Source organism: Ranitomeya variabilis, chromosome 3 (assembly GCF_051348905.1).
Source record: "Ranitomeya variabilis isolate aRanVar5 chromosome 3, aRanVar5.hap1, whole genome shotgun sequence".
NCBI classification, from domain to species: domain Eukaryota; kingdom Metazoa; phylum Chordata; class Amphibia; order Anura; family Dendrobatidae; genus Ranitomeya; species Ranitomeya variabilis.
This window is the reverse complement of record NC_135234.1, coordinates 401439312-401455160: the sequence shown is the minus strand read 5'-3', so window position 1 is coordinate 401455160 and position 15849 is coordinate 401439312. Positions and strand designations below refer to the sequence as shown.

The following is a 15849-nucleotide window of genomic DNA, read 5'->3' as shown; positions in this document are numbered from 1 at the left end:
CACACGGTCAGTATTTGGGGAGTTTTTTACCTCAGTATTTGTAAGCTAAAACCAGGAGTGGAAAAGCCAGAGGAAAAGTATAAAAGACGCACGTCACCACTTCTGTATTTATCACCCACTCCTTGTTTTGGCTTACACATACTGAGGTAAAATACTGACCAAATACTGAACGTGGTCTTACTGTAGAAAGGTAAATTTCCAACAATAAAGTAAGGTGTCACTCTGGAAGTCTGATACCGTAAAGCATCATTATTACTCATTATCTGATCTCTTCTTTTTCTACACCTGTTCTGTGCCATGGAAAATCCTCATCAAGTAGCGTCCACGGCCAATCTGGCTAACTTTCTGCTGAAGGGTCATCGTCTGTAAAGGCTGAAGTGAAGATCCATATAAGTGGCGATCTCATATTATACAGTACCTTCTCCTGCAGCCATACTCCATCATCATTGAGGATCATGGCAATGCTAACTAGGCGTTCCACAGATCACATCTTTTTCTCCTTCAATGTAAATCCACTTGGTAATCATTATACAATATAAACAATAAAATAAATGAAAAGGCACATGGCAATGTCATGTAATGTAACCGTGATTGGTGGGAACTGAGAAAATGGTGTAAGTAATATCACACGTTCTTACACTAACTACAGAGAGGTGGTCCCATAGTCATCCTGCGGTGCAGATAGGTGATAACTTGCTGACTGGCGTGAGTCCCATCGGTTGAGGCCACCATTGCCATAATTACTGTCTAGGGTACTGATTGCGATCGCTGAGCATTATCCCATAGAAAACTCATACACAACCATCACTTTTTTTCCCAAATAGGTTATGCCAGACCCCCATTCTTGGAATCTGTTTGGTTGTCGGATCCCAATGAATAGCAAGTTGTCATCTATCCTATGAATAAGTGATTGCTTCCCAAGTGAAAGCATACCTTCAGCTTCCCAAGAAAACGATAATACTACAGTCTTGCACTATAATCATTTTACTAGAGAGTCTTTGCCGATACAGTACGGACCACCCGAAGTCTGCACGGCGGGCTACACTAAACTAAGCAACGTTTTTCTCATGCTGTTGGCTGCCGTCTTCAGTGCAGGAGCGAGCATCATATGATTTTAGAGCGCTCACTCGCACGCTGAAGATGGTTGCTAAGAGCTTCATTTAGTAGAGCCCGTGGCACGGACTTCGGACGGGCCATACTGTGGGGTAACAAAAACTTTTAATAGAGTGATTTAGAAAAATGATTCAACTGCCAAGCCCTGGCCTGTAAACTTTTAGCTGTGAGAGTGGAGGTACACTTTAATGGGATTCTCTGAGAAATGTACTAAAATAAATAATACACATTTAAATATTAAACATTTTTCTAAATACTTTTATGTAGCAAAAATGGATGCTCTATCTACTGCACTATGTTAGGATTCCAAGATGGCAGCTGCCGTCAATCACACCCTGTCCTAGAGTTCAGGACGGGCAACCTGAAGAATGCAACAGAGGTCACGTCAGAGCAGCATCCTGTCAGGCATGGTGTACACTCAACCTGACAGGACGCTGCGTGGAGAGGAATAAAGGAGAAGATGAATCCCTTTCTTTATCTGATGGAGAACGAAAATTCAGCACAGGCAGCCTGACAGTTTAATTGCGTCTGTCTCGTGCGTCACATAGTCTTTCCTACTGCCATGTTTAACATCCTGACAGAGTGCAGTAAAGGATACCTATTTGCTAAAATATATACAGTGGGTACAGAAAATATTCAGACCACTTTAATTTTTTCACTCTTTGTTTCATTGCAGCCATTTGGTAAAATTCAAAAAAGTTCATTTTTATTCTCATTAATGTACACTCTGTACCCCATCTTGACTGAAAAAAACAGAAATTTAGTAATTTTTGCAAATTTATTAGAAAAACTGAAATATCACATGGTCATAAGTATTCAGACCCTTTGCTCAGTATTGAGTAGAAGCACCCTTTTGAGCTAGTACAGCTATGAGTCTTCTTGGGAATGATGCAACAAGTTTTTCACACCTGGATTTGGGGATTATCTGCCATTGTTCCTTGCAGATCCTCTCCAGTTCCGTCAGGTTGGATGGTGAACGTTGGTGGACAGCCATTTTCACGTCTTTCCAGAGAGGCTCAATTGGGTTTAGGTCAGGACTCTGGTTGGGCCAGTCAAGAATGGTCACAGAGTTGTTCTGAAGCCACTCCTTTGTTATTTTAGTTGTGTGCTTGTGTGTCTTGTTGGAAGGTGAACCTTCTGCCTAGTCTGAGATCCAGAGCACTCTGGAAGAGGTTTTCATCCAGGATGTCTCTGTACTTGGCTTCATTCACGTTTCCTTCAATGACAACCAGTCGTCCTGTCCCTGCAGCTGAAAAACACCCCCATAGCATGATGCTGCCACCACCATGTTTCACTGTTGGGATTGTATTGGGCAGGCGATGAGCAGTGCCTGGTTTTCTCCACATATACCACTTAGAATTATCACCAAAAAAGGTGTATCTTCGTCTCCTCAGACCAGAGAATCTTATTTCTCATAATCTAGGAGTCCTTCATGTGACTTTTTTTTTTTTTTTTAGCAAACTCTATGCAGATTTCACATGTCTTGCCATAAAGGCCTGACTGGTGGAGGGCTGCAGTGATAGTTGACTTTGTGGAACTTTCTCTCATCTCCCTACTGCATCTCTGGAGCTCAGCCACCGTGAGCTTGGGGTTCTTCTTTACCTCTCTCACCAAGGCTCTTCTCCCACCATTGCTCAGTTTGGGTGGACAGCCAGGTCTAAGAAGACTTCTGGTGGTCCCAAACTTCTTCCATTTAAGGATTATGGAGGTCACTGTGCTCTTAGGAACCTTGAGTACTGCAGAAATTCTGTGGTAACCTTTGGACAGATCTGTGCCTTGCCACAATTCTGTCTCTGAGCTCCTTGGCCAGTTCCTTTGACCTCATGATTCTCATTTGGTCTGACATGTACTGTGAGCTGTGAGATCTTAGGCTAGGTTCACATTGCGTTAGTGGGTGATCGCTAACGGACAGCGTTGCACGGTGAAAATGTCGCAATTAACGCCGTGCAACGGGTCCGTTAGCGCACCCATTGACAGCAATGTAAATTTTGCCTGCAGCGCATCACTAGCACGTGCCTTTTTCGGCTCGCGCAAGTGATGTGCCGTTCTTCTGTGACGCGCCTCGGACGCTGCTTGCAGCGTCCGCGGCGCGCCCGAGGTCCGTTCCCCGCTCTCGCAGATCGGGGATCTGCGAGAGCGGGGACGTTAACGCGACCCCTGAACGCGGCCCCTAAATAAACATTGCGTTAGCGCAATCCGCTAGCGCTAAACGGATTGCCCTAACGCAATGTGAACCTAGCCTTATATAGACAGGTGTGTGCCTTTCCAAATCAAGTCCTATCAGTTTAATTAAACACAGCTGAACTCCAATGAAGGAGTAGAACCATCTCAAGGAGGATCACAAGGTAATGGACTGCATGTGACTTAGATATGAGTATCTGAGCAAAGGGTCTGAATACTTCTGACCATGTGATATTTCAGTTTTTCTTTTTTAATACATTTGCAAAAATTTCTACATTTCTGTTTTTTCAGTCAAGATGGGGTGCAGAGTGTACATTTATGTGAAAAAATGAACTTTTTTGAATTTACCAAATGGCTGCAATGAAACAAAAAGTAAAAAATTAAAGGGGTCTGAATACTTTCCATACTAACGGTAGATAGAAAAAGGTTTAATTTTTAAATGCGTTCTATTTATTGATGAACAACACCCTACTTCAAGATTACTAGAAGAAAAAGGTCTGTTTTCTTTTCCACTCGTGTCTATGGGCTGTGTCTGTTATTGCTGCTCTGCTCCTTTTCCTAGAATAAAGGCGAGAGTCACACGGCCATATAATGAGAATCGCATCACAGTGCTCGGACTGGCCGTCAGCTTTGCTGATCCGAGCAAGAAATAAATACACGCTGTCACGCTCTTGTAGGGAGAGCCGCCACCAATCCGAGTTGTACCACACACATCGCAATACTACGCACAGGCCAAAGACAAGAAGTCAGTCCTGACAGGCGTCTGCATATCTCCTTATGTACATAATAATAAAGGCTCTCATTTAGCAAAACTCTCCGACAGTAACAGAAATTACCTTTGTTGTCCATAGCAATCAATCAGAACTCTGCCTTTATTTATCCAGAGTAGTATAAGAAATGAGAGCCGAGCTCTGGTTGGCTGCTATGGGCAATGCTGACAGCCTTACTATGAGGCAGTGTATAATGGAGTTGTGCAGATCAGACATGTCAGCGGACATCAGGCGGCTGATCCCTCTTATTTTGTCTAGAGCCACATTAAGAAATAAAAAGGTCATTAAGGGAAACTGCGGCTCAGGGGGAAAGCTATCCAGGGTAATACTATTTGGATAGAAATATAACCAGTATTCTTTACATAAGATCCTGCCAAATCAAACAATTAAATGATGCAAATGCTGCTGTTTACACTGGATCATCTGCTGACAATCCGCGGGCAGCATGGACAAGTCACAATGAGTGAGACACGTCCTTACATCCCCGAGATCCGGAGCAGGGAGTTGCAGCGAGCAGCCACTGCCTGTGGGAGGGGGGGGGGATCCTGAGCAGCCGCCAGACACTGCCTGTGGTGGGATCCCGAACAGCCACCAGACACTGCCTGTGGGGGGATCCCGAGCAGAGACCAGACACTGCCTGTGGGGGGGGATAACGAGCAGCCACCAGACACTGCCTGTGGGGGGATCCCGAGCAGAGACCAGACACTGCCTGTGGGGGGGATAACGAGCAGCCACCAGACACTGCCTGTGGGGGGATCCCGAGCAGACAGCAGACACTGCCTGTGGGGGGGAACCCGAGCAGACACCAGACACTGCCTGTGTAGGGGGATCCCGAGCAGCCACCCAGACACTGCCTGTGTAGGGGGACCCCGATCAGCCACCCAGACACTGCCTGTGTAGGGGGATCCCGAGCAGCCACCCAGACACTGCCTGTGTGGGGGGATCCCGAGCAGCCACCCAGACACTGCCTGTGGGGGGATCCCGAGCAGCCACCAGACACACTGCCTGTGGGGGGATCCCGATCAGCCACCAGACACTGCCTGTGGGGGGATCCCGAGCAGTCACAAGACACTGCCTGTGGGGGATCCCGAGCAACCACCCAGACACTGCCTGTGTGGGGGGGGATCTCGAGCAGCCACCAGACACTTCCTGTGGGGGGATCCCGAGCAGACACCAGACTGCCTGTAGGGGGATCCCGAGCAGACACTGCCTGTGAGGGGATCCAGAGCAGCCACCAGACGCTGCCTGTGGGGGATCCTGAGCAGACACTGCCTGTGGGGGGATCCCGAGCAGACACCAGACACTGTCTGTGAGGGGATCCAGAGCAGCCACCAGACACTGCCTGTGGGGGGATCCTGTGCAGCCACCAGACACTGCCTGTGGGGGGATCCCGAGCAGACACCAGACACTGCCTGTGGGGGGATCCCGAGCAGACACCAGACACTGCCTGTGGGGGATCCCGAGCAGACACTGCCTGTGGGGGGATCCCGAGCAGACACTGCCTGTGGGGGGATCCCGAGCAGACACTGCCTGTGGGGGATCCCGAGCAACCACCCAGACACTGCCTGTGTGGGGGGGGATCTCGAGCAGCCACCAGACACTTCCTGTGGGGGGATCCCGAGCAGACACCAGACTGCCTGTAGGGGGATCCCGAGCAGACACTGCCTGTGAGGGGATCCAGAGCAGCCACCAGACGCTGCCTGTGGGGGATCCTGAGCAGACACTGCCTGTGGGGGGATCCCGAGCAGACACCAGACACTGTCTGTGAGGGGATCCAGAGCAGCCACCAGACACTGCCTGTGGGGGGATCCCGTGCAGCCACCAGACACTGCCTGTGGGGGGATCCCGAGCAGACACCAGACACTGCCTGTGGGGGGATCCCGAGCAGACACTGCCTGTGGGGGGATCCCGAGCAGACACTGCCTGTGGGGGGATCCCGAGCAGACACTGCCTGTGGGGGGATCCCGAGCAGACACTGCCTGTGGGGGGATCCCGAGCAGACACTGCCTGTGGGGGGATCCCGAGCAGACACTGCCTGTGGGGGGATCCCGAGCAGACACTGCCTGTGGGGGGATCCCGAGCAGACACTGCCTGTGGGGGGATCCCGAGCAGACACTGCCTGTGGGGGGATCCCGAGCAGACACTGCCTGTGGGGGGATCCCGAGCAGACACTGCCTGTGGGGGGATCCCGAGCAGACACTGCCTGTGGGGGGATCCCGAGCAGACACTGCCTGTGGGGGGATCCCGAGCAGACACTGCCTGTGGGGGGATCCCGAGCAGACACTGCCTGTGGGGGGATCCCGAGCAGACACTGCCTGTGGGGGGATCCCGAGCAGACACTGCCTGTGGGGGGATCCCGAGCAGACACTGCCTGTGGGGGGATCCCGAGCAGACACTGCCTGTGGGGGGATCCCGAGCAGACACTGCCTGTGGGGGGATCCCGAGCAGACACTGCCTGTGGGGGGATCCCGAGCAGACACTGCCTGTGGGGGGATCCCGAGCAGACACTGCCTGTGGGGGGATCCCGAGCAGACACTGCCTGTGGGGGGATCCCGAGCAGACACTGCCTGTGGGGGGATCCCGAGCAGACACTGCCTGTGGGGGGATCCCGAGCAGACACTGCCTGTGGGGGGATCCCGAGCAGACACTGCCTGTGGGGGGATCCCGAGCAGACACTGCCTGTGGGGGGATCCCGAGCAGACACTGCCTGTGGGGGGATCCCGAGCAGACACTGCCTGTGGGGGGATCCCGAGCAGACACTGCCTGTGGGGGGATCCCGAGCAGACACTGCCTGTGGGGGGATCCCGAGCAGACACCAGACACTGCCTGTGGGGGGATCCCGAGCAGACACCAGACACTGCCTGTGGGGGGATCCCGAGCAGACACCAGACACTGCCTGTGGGGGGATCCCGAGCAGACACCAGACACTGCCTGTGGGGGGATCCCGAGCAGACACCAGACACTGCCTGTGGGGGGGATCCTGAGCAGACACCAGACACTGCCTGTGGGGGGGATCCTGAGCAGACATCAGACACTGCCTGTGGGGGGGATCCCGAGCAGACACTGCCTGTGGGGGGATCCCGAGCAGACACCAGACACTGCCTGTGGGGGGATCCCGAGCAGACACCAGACACTGCCTGTGGGGGGATCCCGAGCAGACACCAGACACTGCCTGTGGGGGGATCCCGAGCAGACACCAGACACTGCCTGTGGGGGGATCCCGAGCAGACAACAGACACTGCCGGTGGGGGGATCCCGAGCAGACAACAGACACTGCCGGTGGGGGGATCCCGAGCAGACAACAGACACTGCCTGTGGGGGGATCCCGAGCAGACAACAGACACTGCCTGTGGGGGGATCCCGAGCAGACACCAGACACTGCCTGTGGGGGGATCCCGAGCAGACACTGCCTGTGGGGGGATCCCGAGCAGACACCAGACACTGTCTGTGGGGGGATCCCGAGCAGACACCAGACACTGCCTGTGGGGGGATCCTGAGCAGACACTGCCTGTGGGGGGATCCCGAGCAGAGACTAGACACTGCCTGTGGGGGAGCGTACGATGACGGCAGAGGGACTGTATGAGAATCGCAGACACCCGGACAATGCCGCAGCCGATCACTGCACTGAGCTCTCAGCTCCGCACATTTATCAGTGATCAATGATAACATGGCCGGCGGCTGCCCGGCACCGATGTCCTGCCCGCACCCAGCGGTCACTCTCACCCCACACACCGGACACCACTCACCTCCTCCACAGCTTCTAACCAGCGATCTGTCACACTCGCCGGGTCACTGCACCGGAAGCCGCGTCACCTCTGGCAGCGCCCCCTACTGGCTTCCCACGTCATCAAGGTGAGACGAGCGGCGTGGAAACCGAGACTGCGTTGGATTCCTCCGTGTTTCCGCAGCCTCGCATTCGCTACCATTTTCCCTGGTTTTACAGAAATTACAGAGCAGAGAGCGGCGAGCGAGTAGTAAAGCAAAACGCAGGCGAATAGCGGCGATGACGTCACACGAGTGCGACATGTAGGACCAGGAAGTGACTAACAGAACCCAACGTGGGAGGCCTGGGCTCGGTGAGGGCTCCTTTCCTATACTCTGTGCCGTATGTGAGGGCATGTACAGTGTGGGCATGTACAGTGTGGGCATGTACAGTGTGGGCATGTACAGTGTGGGCATGTACAGTGTGGGCATGTACAGTGTGGGCATGTACAGTGTGGGCATGTACAGTGAGGGCTTGTACAGTGAGGGCATGTACAGTGAGGGCATGTACAGTGAGGGCATGTACAGTGTGGGCATGTACAGTGTGGGCATGTACAGTGAGGGCATGTACAGTGTGGGCATGTACAGTGAGGGCATGTACAGTGAGGGCATGTACAGTGAGGGCATGTACAGTGAGGGCATGTACAGTGTGGGCATGTACAGTGAGGGCATGTACAGTGAGGGCTTGTACAGTGAGGGCATGTACAGTGAGGGCATGTACAGTGAGGGCATGTACAGTGAGGGCATGTACAGTGTGGGCATGTACAGTGTGGGCATGTACAGTGAGGGCTTGTACAGTGAGGGCATGTACAGTGAGGGCATGTACAGTGAGGGCATGTACAGTGTGGGCATGTACAGTGAGGGCATGTACAGTGAGGGCTTGTACAGTGAGGGCATGTACAGTGAGGGCATGTACAGTGAGGGCATGTACAGTGAGGGCATGTACAGTGTGGGCATGTACAGTGTGGGCATGTACAGTGTGGGCATGTACAGTGAGGGCATGTACAGTGAGGGCATGTACAGTGAGGGCATGTACAGTGTGGGCATGTACAGTGAGGGCATGTACAGTGTGGGCATGTACAGTGAGGGCATGTACAGTGTGGGCATGTACAGTCAGGGCATGTACAGTGTGGGCATGTACAGTCAGGGCATGTACAGTGTGGGCATGTACAGTCAGGGCATGTACAGTGTGGGCATGTACAGTGAGGGCTTGTACAGTGTGGGCATGTACAGTGTGGGCATGTACAGTGTGGGCATGTACAGTGTGGGCATGTACAGTGTGGGCATGTACAGTGTGGGCATGTACAGTGTGGGCATGTACAGTGAGGGCTTGTACAGTGTGGGCATGTACAGTGAGGGCATGTACAGTGAGGGCATGTACAGTGAGGGCATGTACAGTGTGGGCATGTACAGTGAGGGCATGTACAGTGTGGGCATGTACAGTGAGGGCATGTACAGTGTGGGCATGTACAGTGTGGGCATGTACAGTGTGGGCATGTACAGTGTGGGCATGTACAGTGTGGGCATGTACAGTGTGGGCATGTACAGTGTGGGCATGTACAGTCAGGGCATGTACAGTGTGGGCATGTACAGTGAGGGCTTGTACAGTGTGGGCATGTACAGTGGGCATGTACAGTGAGGGCTTGTACAGTGAGGGCATGTACAGTGAGGGCATGTACAGTGAGGGCATGTACAGTGTGGGCATGTACAGTGTGGGCATGTACAGTGAGGGCATGTACAGTGAGGGCATGTACAGTGTGGGCATTTACAGTGTGGGCATGTACAGTGTGGGCATGTACAGTCAGGGCATGTACAGTGTGGGCATGTACAGTGAGGGCTTGTACAGTGTGGGCATGTACAGTGGGCATGTACAGTGAGGGCATGTACAGTGAGGGCATGTACAGTGAGGGCATGTACAGTGAGGGCATGTACAGTGTGGGCATGTACAGTGAGGGCATGTACAGTGAGGGCATGTACAGTGAGGGCATGTACAGTGTGGGCATGTACAGTGTGGGCATGTACAGTCAGGGCATGTACAGTGTGGGCATGTACAGTGTGGGCATGTACAGTCAGGGCATGTACAGTCAGGGCATGTACAGTGTGGGCATGTACAGTGAGGGCTTGTACAGTGTGGGCATGTACAGTGGGCATGTACAGTGAGGGCTTGTACAGTGTGGGCATGTACAGTGTGGGCATGTACAGTGTGGGCATGTACAGTGTGGGCATGTACAGTGAGGGCTTGTACAGTGTGGGCATGTACAGTGAGGGCTTGTACAGTGAGGGCATGTACAGTGAGGGCATGTACAGTGTGGGCATGTACAGTGAGGGCATGTACAGTGTGGGCATGTACAGTGTGGGCATGTACAGTGAGGGCATGTACAGTGTGGGCATGTACAGTGTGGGCATGTACAGTGTGGGCATGTACAGTGTGGGCATGTACAGTGTGGGCATGTACAGTGTGGGCATGTACAGTGTGGGCATGTACAGTGTGGGCATGTACAGTGTGGGCATGTACAGTGTGGGCATGTACAGTCAGGGCATGTACAGTGTGGGCATGTACAGTGTGGGCATGTACAGTGAGGGCATGTACAGTGTGGGCATGTACAGTGAGGGCATGTACAGTGAGGGCATGTACAGTGAGGGCATGTACAGTGTGGGCATGTACAGTGTGGGCATGTACAGTGTGGGCATGTACAGTGAGGGCATGTACAGTGTGGGCTTGTACAGTGAGGGCATGTACAGTGTGGGCTTGTACAGTGAGGGCTTGTACAGTGTGGGCTTGTACAGTGAGGGCTTGTACAGTGTGGGCATGTACAGTGTGGGCATGTACAGTGTGGGCATGTACAGTGTGGGCATGTACAGTGTGGGCATGTACAGTGTGGGCATGTACAGTGTGGGCATGTACAGTGTGGGCACGTACAGTGTGGGCACGTACCGGCGCCACCGAGACAGAAGGATGGACGCTATGGGCATCGTATACTGGGTCTTTGAAGTGTCTCCTGGCAGAAAACACTCTACACTAGAGTGTTCCCCAATTCCAGTCCTCACGGCCCGCAGCACCTCATGCAAAGGGTTACAATGTTAATGTTTTAGGCTTTAATGTAAAATGTATAGTGCTTGTAGGAAAATGAATTAAGGAGATGAACTAAGGGGACATAAACAGCTATAAAAGAGAAGCCACAAATTCCCTAACTGTTTCCCTGAGGGTAGGAGGACGGTGGGACACTTAGGTCTGTGGTTCCCGCAATCTTTTTCGATTCCCAGCCCTGGGCTCAGGTTTCCTGGACAGGCTATCCTTTCACAAGTGACATTTTAGGTCTATAGTTGGATAATGAGCTTATAAGGCACCAAGCACAATGACTATTAATTAGGCCGGTTTCTTGCATCCCCCTATAGCCGTGAATGGGCTATTGGGTATTTCTAGTTGGGATAACATATATTCATTCATCCATTCTTTGAACAATGCTGAAGTTGGTTTCTTATTCAGCAATTTTTTTCTTTTCTGTTTTTTTTTATAGATTTAATAACAAAAAATAAGCATCACGATAATAACATACAGTGCAGCTAGGTGCCCTGATGTGAATACACTTAAAAACAGCTACATAAATGATAAAACTGGCACAAAAATGGGCATCACAGTGGGCACCAACTTCAGCATTGTATTCTTTGAAGCTTGTACTCACCAAGCCTTAGGGTATGTGTCCACGATCAGGATTGCATCAGGATTTGGTCAGGATTTTTCATCAGTATTTCTAAGCCCAAACCAGGAGTGGAACAATTAGAGGAAAAGTATAATAGAAACATACAGTGGGGCAAAAAAGTATTTAGTCAGTCAGCAATAGTGCAAGTTCCACCACTTAAAAAGATGAGAGGCGTCTGTAATTTACATCATAGGTAGACCTCAACTATGGGAGACAAACTGAGAAAAAAAAATCCAGAAAATCACATTGTCTGTTTTTTTATCATTTTATTTGCATATTCTGGTGGAAAATAAGTATTTGGTCAGAAACAAACAATCAAGATTTCTGGCTCTCACAGACCTGTAACTTCTTCTTTAAGAGTCTCCTCTTTCCTCCACTCATTACCTGTAGTAATGGCACCTGTTTAAACTTGTTATCAGTATAAAAAGACACCTGTGCACACCCTCAAACAGTCTGACTCCAAACTCCACTATGGTGAAGACCAAAGAGCTGTCAAAGGACACCAGAAACAAAATTGTAGCCCTGCACCAGGCTGGGAAGACTGAATCTGCAATAGCCAACCAGCTTGGAGTGAAGAAATCAACAGTGGGAGCAATAATTAGAAAATGGAAGACATTCAAGACCACTGATAATCTCCCTCGATCTGGGGCTCCACGCAAAATCCCACCCCGTGGGGTCAGAATGATCACAAGAACGGTGAGCAAAAATCCCAGAACCACGCGGGGGGACCTAGTGAATGAACTGCAGAGAGCTGGGACCAATGTAACAAGGCCTACCATAAGTAACACACTACGCCACCATGGACTCAGATCCTGCAGTGCCAGACGTGTCTCACTGCTTAAGCCAGTACATGTCCGGGCCCGTCTGAAGTTTGCTAGAGAGCATTTGGATGATCCAGAGGAGTTTTGGGAGAATGTCCTATGGTCTGATGAAACCAAACTGGAACTGTTTGGTAGAAACACAACTTGTCGTGTTTGGAGGAAAAAGAATACTGAGTTGCATCCATCAAACACCATACCTACTGTAAAGCATGGTGGTGGAAACATCATGCTTTGGGGCTGTTTCTCTGCAAAGGGGCCAGGACGACTGATCCGGGTACATGAAAGAATGAATGGGGCCATGTATCGTGAGATTTTGAGTGCAAACCTCCTTCCATCAGCAAGGGCATTGAAGATGAAACGTGGCTGGGTCTTTCAACATGACAATGATCCAAAGCACACCGCCAGGGCAACGAAGGAGTGGCTTCGTAAGAAGCATTTCAAGGTCCTGGAGTGGCCTAGCCAGTCTCCAGATCTCAACCCTATAGAAAACCTTTGGAGGGAGTTGAAAGTCCGTGTTGCCAAGCGAAAAGCCAAAAACATCACTGCTCTAGAGGAGATCTGCATGGAGGAATGGGCCAACATACCAACAACAGTGTGTGGCAACCTTGTGAAGACTTACAGAAAACGTTTGACCTCTGTCATTGCCAACAAAGGATGTATTACAAAGTATTGAGATGAAATTTTGTTTCTGACCAAATACTTATTTTCCACCAGAATATGCAAATAAAATGATAAAAAAACAGACAATGTGATTTTCTGGATATTTTTTTTCTCAGTTTGTCTCCCATAGTTGAGGTCTACCTATGATGTAAATTACAGACGCCTCTCATCTTTTTAAGTGGTGGAACTTGCACTATTGCTGACTGACTAAATACTTTTTTGCCCCACTGTATGCTCCACTTTTGCATTTAACACCCACTCCTGGTTTTGGCTTACAAATACTGATGAAAAATCCTGACCAAATCCTGATGCAATCCTGAACGTAAAAACTAATGGTAAAAACGGACACACTGATGGTAAAAACGGACACACTGATGATACACTGATGGTAAATACTGACACACGGATGACACACTGGTAAAAACGGACACACGGATGACACATTGATGGCAAAAACGAACACACGGATGATACACTGGCAAAAACGGACACATGGATGACACTGATGGTAAAAACGGACACACTGATGACACATTGATGGTAAAAACGGACACTGACACACAGTTGGTAAAAACTGACACTGATGACACACACATGGTAAAAACGGACACACTGATGGTCAAAACAGATACACAGATGACACACTGATGGTAAAAACGGACATGGATGACACATACATGGTAAAAATGGACACACTGACACACAAGGTAAAAATGGACACACTGATTGTCAAAACAGATACTCGGATGACACCCTGATGGTAAAAACGGACACACGGATGACACACACATGGTAAAAATGGACACACTGATGGTCAAAACAGATACACGGATGACACACTGATGGTCAAAACAGATAGACGGATGACACAATGATGGTAAAAACGGACACGCTGACAGTAAAAACGGACACTGATAACACACTGGTAAAAACAGACACACTCATGGCAAAAACTGACACGCTGATGGTAAAAACGGACACACTGATGACACGCTGATGGTAAAAACGGACACACTGATGGCACACACTGTAAAAACGGACACACGGATGACACACACATGGTAAAAACGGACACACGGATGACACACTGATGGTAAAAACGGACACACAAATGACACCAGTACCATTTTTTCACGTACGTGTTTAAACACGGGCGTATGAATGAGGCCTTACTTGAACCTTTGCTTTATACGTACAAGATGTATTACAATGGGTCTAAATGGCCTTTTCGATCATATCCAGTAGTCTAATGCAATATGACTTACGCTTCTGTTTTCCCCCTACCTTAAAGTTTTGGATAGTTGCCACTTTATATTTCAGCTTCAGGCGAAGCACATTTAATACATGTCCTTGTGTGCACGACATGCCAAGCGTCTTCCTCACCTAGAGATCGGCAGCAACAACTGGAATCAGAACACATTGTTGAGTTTTGGGTTTTTTTTTTGCATACGCAACGGATCCAGTTTCACACAACTTCTGCCCCATAAGATAAATACGGCTGAATACTAACACTTTGATGAAACATTAAGGTATTGGTGTAATTGTTTTTTTTTCATATATCTGTAAAATGTCAGTTTCTGCAGGTTAATGGGGATTATTATCGCTTGACTGTTAATTGAAAATGCTGATTCTTAATGTAGTAGTATAGTTTGCTTTTTGCACTGAGTTTCTGTCCAGCTTCCTTTCTGGTGTGGGTAAAACTTTTATACATTTCCTTTCTATTTCTTTAGATTTCCAATGGATTACATTTCCCACCCTGGAGCTCTGACCCTGGCTGCTGGGATAGCATGTGGTATCTTTCTAGGCTGGAGGCTGCGTGGTCATCACGGACAAATCCGAAACCTCACAAGTGTTGCAGGAAATGATGTGGGAAGTGAAGCAAGTGTCATGGGAGAAAGTGGTGAATTCAAGATGGTACTAGTAGTCCGTAATGATTTAAAAATGGGAAAAGGAAAAGTGGCGGCCCAGTGCTCACATGCTGCAGTATCGGCCTACAAGCAGCTCCAAAAAAGAAATCCTGATTTACTCAAGCAGTGGGAATACTGCGGACAACCAAAAGTAGTGCTGAAAGCACCTGATGAAGCCACACTAGTTGAACTTCTCTCTCATGCAAAGCAGCTGGGATTAACCATTAGTTTGATACAGGATGCTGGCCGTACACAGATAGCACCTGGATCCCGAACGGTCCTAGGTGTCGGACCAGGCCCTGCCAACTTAATTGATCAAGTGACTGGACAATTAAAACTCTATTGATGTCTTTATGCATTGTGTAATAAATATAATGTCAGACAAAGTAGCAGTTTACTAAATTTTACATTAAAAGTTTGCTAATGTATTTGTATCATGGACATATTTTTACCCCCTTTTGCTGGCTTTTGCTTTCTAACAGTTATCATTTATAATTTCCTTTTTATAGGATGATTAGAATTTGTCACTGACACTGAGGTCTTATAGGTAATGTTTCTCCTTTTGGCGTGTGACAAGCCAAGCCTGGCATGTCAGAGTGAGGAGACTTCTAAGGCTGCCATCACACTAGCAGTATTTGATCAGTATTTGTAAGCCAAAACCAGGAGTGGAACAATTATTGGAAAAGTATAATAGAAACATATTCACCACTTCTGTATTTATCACCCACTCCTGGTTTTGGCTTCCAAATACTGATGTAAAATACTGACCAAATACTGCCAGTGTGACGGCAGCCTAAATCGTGCATGTTCATCTGGGAAATATGCAAATTGTTTCTTCAGATAGGGAGAGGAATAGAACTCTAGCGCCACCTATTGAAAGCAGCAATGACTGAGACTTAGAAACCAATGTGCCTAATGATTGCCATGATTTAAA

At 49.4% G+C, this 15849-nt stretch overlaps 2 protein-coding genes across 2 annotated transcripts in view; one reads left to right on the top strand and one right to left on the bottom strand.

The window, feature by feature from the left end:
• The window catches only part of VMP1 (vacuole membrane protein 1), a 166708-nt gene extending 158760 nt beyond the window's left edge, over positions 1–7948 (bottom strand). Inside the window, exon 1 of the mRNA XM_077296195.1 lies at positions 7811–7948. The gene's annotated coding sequence lies outside the window, so the exon portion shown is untranslated. The remainder of the gene's footprint in view (positions 1–7810) is intronic.
• Positions 7949–7986: 38 nt separating this feature from the next.
• On the top strand, positions 7987–15356 carry PTRH2 (peptidyl-tRNA hydrolase 2). Its single transcript, XM_077296196.1, has 2 exons — positions 7987–8140; positions 14739–15356. Exon 2 carries the CDS (start codon positions 14746–14748, stop codon positions 15259–15261), a length of 516 nt encoding a protein of 171 aa, XP_077152311.1. The 5' UTR covers positions 7987–8140; positions 14739–14745; the 3' UTR covers positions 15262–15356.
• The last annotated feature ends 493 nt before the right edge of the window (positions 15357–15849 follow it).